General features: G+C 37.3%; 1 protein-coding gene across 4 annotated transcripts in view; it reads right to left on the bottom strand.

Moving 5' to 3' along the window:
- Positions 1-7500, bottom strand: part of dpyda (dihydropyrimidine dehydrogenase a) — a 384430-nt gene that overhangs the window by 101286 nt on the left and 275644 nt on the right. For all 4 annotated transcript variants that reach the window (XR_012399471.1, XM_073940926.1, XM_073940928.1 and 1 more), the window contains 2 exons: positions 5247-5367; positions 1896-2015 (listed from right to left, as the gene is read on the bottom strand). Coding sequence is in view for 3 of the 4 variants with exons in the window: in XM_073940926.1 (XP_073797027.1) it covers positions 1896-2015; positions 5247-5367 (241 nt within the window). In the remaining variant the exon portion in view is untranslated. The remainder of the gene's footprint in view (positions 1-1895; positions 2016-5246; positions 5368-7500) is intronic.

The following is a 7500-nucleotide window of genomic DNA, read 5'->3' as shown; positions in this document are numbered from 1 at the left end:
GAGGCACCCATAGCTCATTAAGAGAATAAACACAACCCTGTTAGACCATGCGCCATGGCGCAAAGCATATTTTCCATCCTTAAAATAGCAAAAGTTGATTAAGACATGCCCTAAACGCTTTTGCGCCATGCACTTTAGATTTTGTGCTTAGATTGTTGAAGTAGAGCCTCAAGTCTCAGCTGATTACTGCATGTAATAAATGACCAGTTATTCCGTCTATAGATTTTGTCTAGTACTCTGATATTGCAAGACAAAAATGATTGGATTCATCAGACTTAAACTATGAAAGAACAAGAGCATTTTTACACATGAAATGTCCACCACAGAGTCCAGAACTTATCCCTATTAAGAATCTTTGGGATGTACTGAAAAACATTGCAGAAGCATATTAAAATTATGCCACGGCAAATGTGCAGTAATCAAAGCAAAATCTGGTCTAACGAAATATGAGAGTGTATATAAGAACATGAGTGCCCCATTTTAAAAATGAATGTTTTTATTCATTTCTCAGTGATTATAGGTAATATATTACTTTTTTAAGCTATATTTTATTCTATATTACTGATTATTAAACATATTTATTTTTATAAACACATTTTAGTCAACATTTTTTTTAGAAAACTAAACTAAATTATATATATATAACAAATAAATTTGCGTGTAATGAACAGTTAATGTGAGTTACTTTGCTATTTTAGCTCCATCCATCCATCCATCCATCCATCCATCCATCCATCCATCCATCCATCCATCCATCCATCCATCCATCCATCCATCCATCCATCCATCCATCCATCCATCCATCCATCCATCCATCCATCCATCTATCTATCTATCTATCTATCTATCTATCTATCTATCTATCTATCTATCTTTCTATCTATCTATCTATCTATCTAATATTTTTCCTAACAAATAAATTTGGGTGGCCATCCATCCATCCATCCATCCATCCATCCATCCATCCATCCATCCATCCATCCATCCATCCATCCATCCATCCATCCATCCATCCATCTATCTATCTATCTATCTATCTATCTATCTATCTATCTATCTATCTATCTATCTATCTATCTATCTATCTATCTATCTATCTATCTATCTAATATTTTTCCTAACAAATAAATTTGGGTGGCCATCCATCCATCCATCCATCCATCCATCCATCCATCCATCCATCCATCCATCCATCCATCCATCCATCCATCCATCCATCTATCTAATATTTTTCCTAACAAATAAATTTGGGTGGCCATCCATCCATCCATCCATCCATCCATCCATCCATCCATCCATCCATCCATCCATCCATCCATCCATCCATCCATCCATCCATCCATCCATCCATCCATCCATCCATCTATCTATCTATCTATCTATCTATCTATCTATCTATCTATCTATCTATCTATCTATCTATCTATCTATCTATCTATCTATCTATCTATCTATCACTAAAAGTAGAGCATGAATAAAAATGTCTATTTTTTAAAGCTTTTGTATAATGCTTAATTTTTCAAGTTTTCCATGACCCGAAGACACTAAAACACTTTGTAAGTGCAGCTGCGCTCGTGGTCACCTCATGGCGTAGAAAATGAGCCGTGCTGTTTAACCCTGTATAACGTACGCTGGCAAGATGTCCATATTTCAACATTATACTGCAAAAAGCCCTGCAGACACGCAGTTGTACGATTTGCACACTCCACCAACCTCCATTCCATCTGTCTGCTCTATTAAAGCTCCTGACCAACAAACACACACACACGCAAACAAACACACACTGCACTCCCACATACCTTGAACAGGGGGGAAACAGTACATGTGCAGAGGGAGTGTGTGTGTTAAATCTCTGAGGAGAAAGAAATGGATGCAGTGAGGTGGCTGACACTCACCAGACACTCCACCATATGTGGAGCGTCGTCCGCGGCCGATGGCGGGCCAGGGAGAGCCGTCTGCCTTCAGTCCCATCAGCCCTGAAACCGTGTTGGTGGCTGTGACTCCATCTGCTCCACCTGCGCCAACAGGGAAGAGACATTAGGCATGGTGGGCGAAAGAGGAGGAGGAGGAGGAAGGCCAAACCTGAAAAAAAATCTGGAGTTTGGTTTGTGGGGAGTTTTTAATTCAGTTGCAGAGATGTTTTGGGAGCTGTGTCTGTAATTTGTGGAATGGGAAATGGTTTTATTCAGGACATATTGTGCATTACTGGATCTTTTGTTCCCTGAAGTCCTTTTAGGCATCAGTCAAGGTTTCTTGCACCAGAAATATGCCATTTAGTTTTATATGAACAATATTTTATTAGACTTTTGGAGTTAGACTTATCTGTAAATGTCTGTGAGACTTTGTGATTAGAAAACAATTTATACAAGTAACAAACGTATCATATCAAATATGTTCATACCTAAAAGCGATGCACCGAAAGAAAGATTCTGGGTTGAATCTGAAAATTTTGGATGCACTTGGCAGCAAATAAAAAAATGAATCTGCTTTGTAATAATTATTTTTATTTTATAAAATAATATAAATAAAATTCACACATTTGTTTAAGCATATTCCTTCGGCTCAGTCCCTGATTTATCAGGGGTCACCACAGTGGTATGAACCACCAACTATTCCAGCAATTTTTTGAAAGTGAAAGCCCTTCCAGCCGCAACCCAGTACTGGGAAACACCCATACTCTCATTCATACACACACTCATACACTACAGCCAATTTAGTTTATTCAATTCACCAATAGCACATGTCTTTGGACTGTGGGGAAAACCGGAGTTCTCGAAGGAAATCAACACCAACACGGGGAGAACATGCAAACTCCACACAGAAATGCCAACTGGGCAAGCAAGACTCAAACCAGTGACCTTCTTGCTGTGAGGAGACAGTGCTAACCACTCAGCCACCATGCCAACCTTAACGTTCATACAGTAAGACTTACAAGTATATTTTAAATGTCATGTAGTTGCATGTGCGGTTTATGCATATATATTGTAAGTATACAGTACATGTACATAAACAGAGTTTACACAGAGTGTAACACTGAGCTATTTTAAACTTTGACCATGCTAGTCATTAGCTAAGTTTTCATCCACCTAATTTTTTGCGCATTTTGGATATGCGCATAAAAAAACAGTTGATTGAAACGCCATCAATTTTGAAAATGTGCATAAAAATGTATGTGCATAACTGAGTAGGATAAACTTTTTATTCAATCAGAAGAGATGCGCATAAACTACGATGAAAACACGTTTACCGAACACATTTCAGTTTGTGTATTAATAAAGGTCATGGGATTTTGTTATAAATAGAAATGTGTGCGAATGGACAAACCAGCGGCTGAGCACACTGTAAAACATCTGAAATGTTGTTTTGGTCATTCTAAAACTTAACCGTAAACTTAACTTAAACTCTTAACTGTTTCAGTATTAGTGTTATAATATATGAATCACCTCCAGAAACCATCTGTGCCCTGCGTCTAATGCCTTCAAATGCCACCACGCATTCATTGCGTGTCCGCATCGTGATCTGGGGCACAAGTCATTTATTAAATAAGTGAAAGATTGATGCAGCTTCTTCTACCACAGCCAATTACATTTTTACTGTTCATATTTGGTGCCAGATAATCAGGAAGTGACGTTTTTGTTCCCATTGGATGGAAACGCTGCTTTATCCGCACATATTTTATGCGATAATCCAGTTTTGCACATAAATTTCATTCGCATTTTTGGATGGAAACAATACTATTGGTGTTCTGAAATGAATGAGCATGCTTTCTGCGTCCTAAAGTTACTTTACTCTCCGCATGCCGTTTTGGCCAACAATGTAATGCATCCCTAATACATAGTATAATAAATATAATACTACGGTTACATTCAATATCAGCTATTTAGTAATACATTTACTGCTATTTTTTTACTGAATACTTTTGTATTTTTGTATAATACATTGGCGTAATGTATTTTACCAACATAGGCTCTTACCAACATTCTGAAAACGTAGCGCTATATACATTTCTAAAGATTGCAAATTATGTAGCTAGAGGTACATATAGCTGCATTCTGTCTTTAAAAAGAATGCTTTGGGCTGCTCCTTTTCTTGCCTACCAGCCGACCGCTTATTTCCATCTGAACAGCTTTTCAGATGTTACCAATTAGTCCAGTGGCTCGCTGTGTACGATGGAGAATTTGAGACACAGAGCGGAGTTGGCCACGACAATGGTGTTCGAGTATGGTTAAGAACAGTTCCAGAAAGCAGGTAAGACAAAAACAAATGCCAAAAAAATTTAATAAAATAAACAAGTAAATAACAGGGTGAGAATGTGGTAAAATCTGAAAACATAAAAATCAGGCTGCAACAAGCTCTTTTTCTGGATTGCTTTTGAAAACACTTTCGGTTGGGTATAGGAAAGTTGGTGTGCACTAGTCAATCGGTAATTTTTAAAACATTATCGGTTGGGTTTAGGGAAAGACGAGGATGGGATATCGGTAGGTCAGTCAGTCAGTCGACAGCGGCCTCTAGTGGATTTACGCAAGAACATTATAATAATAATGTAGCTCCTGGAACATATTAAGCACTCTCTAGAAATATATATAGGGGTATATTTTCACTTACATTTCTCTACCCTAACCCTACCCCTAAGCACAACCTCACAGAAAATATGTGGTGCATTTGGAATGTGAAAAGATTCCATTAAGTATGATTTTTAACGTTATGAATACTTTATAAATTTATTTAGTTGGGAAAGAGGTAAAAATTACATTTAAAATATGATGTATTTCCTAAAGATAACACAGTTCTCAACCTATTTAACCCCCTGTAAGAAAATGTTTAAAGGCGACACTGACAAATTTAAATCCCAATAAAGAATAAAAGTGAATCAAAACAGCTTTTGCTATTGTGGTAAATTCCCATTCAATACAAAACACATAAGAATAGAATGAAATACCAGATCTAAAATTAAAATTGTCTAATAGTTCTGCACAAAATCACTTAAATAAAGCAGATGTATTGCACCTTTAAAGATAGATTCTGCATAGCACTTAAAGTGGTCCCCCTAAGATTATGAGCCAATGAACCACTTTTTAAAGTGTGTACTAAATTGAATATATTAGTACATTCACCACTATAACACATTTATTAATGAATTTATTACACTTACATTGTGGATACGACTACAATAATATTTTATCACATAAATATACTGCTATCATTACCCCAAACTGAAATAAATCGAACACAAAATGTCCAAATACCTTCCTGCGCAGCTTTGGCAATGTCCACGATGTTGGTCACATTAGGAGTGAGTTTGGCAAAGAACGGGGTGTGAACAGCCTGGCGAACCCAGCGACAGATGTTCCTCACCAGCTCTGGATCCTGCACAAATGGGTCATCAAACCAACAAGCAAACTTAAACAACGACCAAACAGCCATGGGACAACAAAAACACACAACATAAGAGAACAGTAAACATCCAAAAAAAGATCATAATGTTGTAAATTTGGCTTTTATGTTCTGAATCTCGAAAGCTCTAGTCGCCATTTACAAGTCTTCAGAATTACTTCAGAAACTCTTCTGGAATGTGATGAGGGTGAGTAAATGATAAGAATGAAGATTTTGAGTACGACTTCATTACATATTTAATGCACATTTCTAATGACATATAAAATATATATTTTTCTTCAGTCATAAGTCTCCACTTTTTCAGCATTTATGTACACTTTGCAGTTTATTTTATATACTGAAGGACTCTAAAAGAGGAATAAGTTAGTAATAAATAATATGCCCTATTATAAAGTATACAACACTTCAATGTAACATCTTTAATGCAAATTTTTTTCAATCTTTTTGCATTATTTTCTAGAAACAGTGATTAATAAACACCATCTTTAAATGTTTTTACTACTGGTAGGCTCAGAAGGCTGTTATCATCTATCCACATGGTTGATCAGCTGTACTTATAGAGAAGACACCAGATCCAGATCTGTTTTTATAATACTGTGATGGTTGAGTTTAGGGTTGAGGTATGGATAGACGTTAATAAAATACAATTATTGGGAAATTTAATAAACAATATAAATATTTCTTGTGGTTAATCAGCTATACTAATAAAGAAGACTCCAAATCCAGATCTGTTTTTATAATACTGTGATGGTTGAGTTTAGGGTTAAGGTAAGGATAGACGTTAATAAAATACAATTATTGGGAAATTTAATAAACAATATAAATATTTCTTGTGGTTAATCAGCTATACTAATAAAGAAGACTCCAGATCCAGATCTGTTTTTACATTACTGTGATGGTTGGGTTTACGGTTGGAGTATAGAGGGGGTGAAGCAGTGGCGCAGTAGGTAGTGCTGTTGCCTCGCAGCAAGAAGGTCGCTTGGCCGCTGGTTCGACCTTGGCTCAGTTGGCATTTCTGTGAGGAGTTTGCATGTCCAAAGACATGCTGCAATCTAAATTGTCTGTAGTGTATGAGTGTATGAGGGTGACATAGGGCCTGCCCAGACGACAGGCCGGCCGGAATGTGTGAAAAAAAAAAAAGTCATTATATGGACAATCTTATCTATATCTTATCTATATCTTTTGTTCCAAAGAGCCGACCCCGCAACCATATGGGACTAAGGCAAAAGAAGAAGAAGGTTTGGGTATAGGGGTAGACGTTAATAAAATACAATTAATGGGAAAATTAATAAATAATATAAGTAATTCTCGTTAACTTCCGACTGCAGCCGTGTGTGATCTATAGCCGATTGACTATGTAAATGGATGATAACAGCCCTCTGAGCCTTCCAGTAGGCGCAGAAGGCCCCTGCTGGCCCGTATCTATCAGCTAACCACTGATAATGCCCATCTGAGTGATAACCAGGGCTTGACATTAACACCTGCCAACCCGCCAAATGCAAGGTAGATTTCTGCTGTGGCAGCTTAGACAGACACTCCCACTAGCTATTTTGGCTGGTTGAAAATAATTTTTATTTTGTAGCTTTCTTGAAAGCAGTGTTCAACAATAAAGATGACCCAATATTTGTGCAATTGTGATCTTAGAATGGAGATGCTGCACGACTGACAAAAAACGGTTCGCGCGAGCAAAAGAAAGCAGGTGATGTGATTACCGAATGAGAGGATATCTCATTCGGTTTAAAAAGCGTGCGCCCTTCCGTTTCCTGGCGCAAGGCAACCGGGCCTGAAAATGCAGCAGTTGCGATCAATTCCCTAAATAGACTGGACAAAAAGTGATGCTCGTGCATCCACAGTCTTGCTACTTTCAAGAGCTCCAGATATTTTTTTCTTTGCGGCAGCAGTTGCTTTTGCTCTGCACACACATTTGTTGTTGTTGTGAGTGTACACAATAAAAACTAGACACCTAACAGATTCGATTGATGTATTGATCTTATCTGTACGATCAAAACTGAAAGTGTAATTTAAGTTAGTTTCAGCAGTTTGACTTTTTTTGATGAAAACGCATACAGTATACGCAGTCTTTGACCCCAGAGGGTTAACATCATC

Source organism: Danio rerio, chromosome 24 (assembly GCF_049306965.1).
Source record: "Danio rerio strain Tuebingen ecotype United States chromosome 24, GRCz12tu, whole genome shotgun sequence".
NCBI lineage: Eukaryota > Metazoa > Chordata > Actinopteri > Cypriniformes > Danionidae > Danio > Danio rerio.
This window is presented reverse-complemented; position numbering and strand designations above follow the sequence as displayed.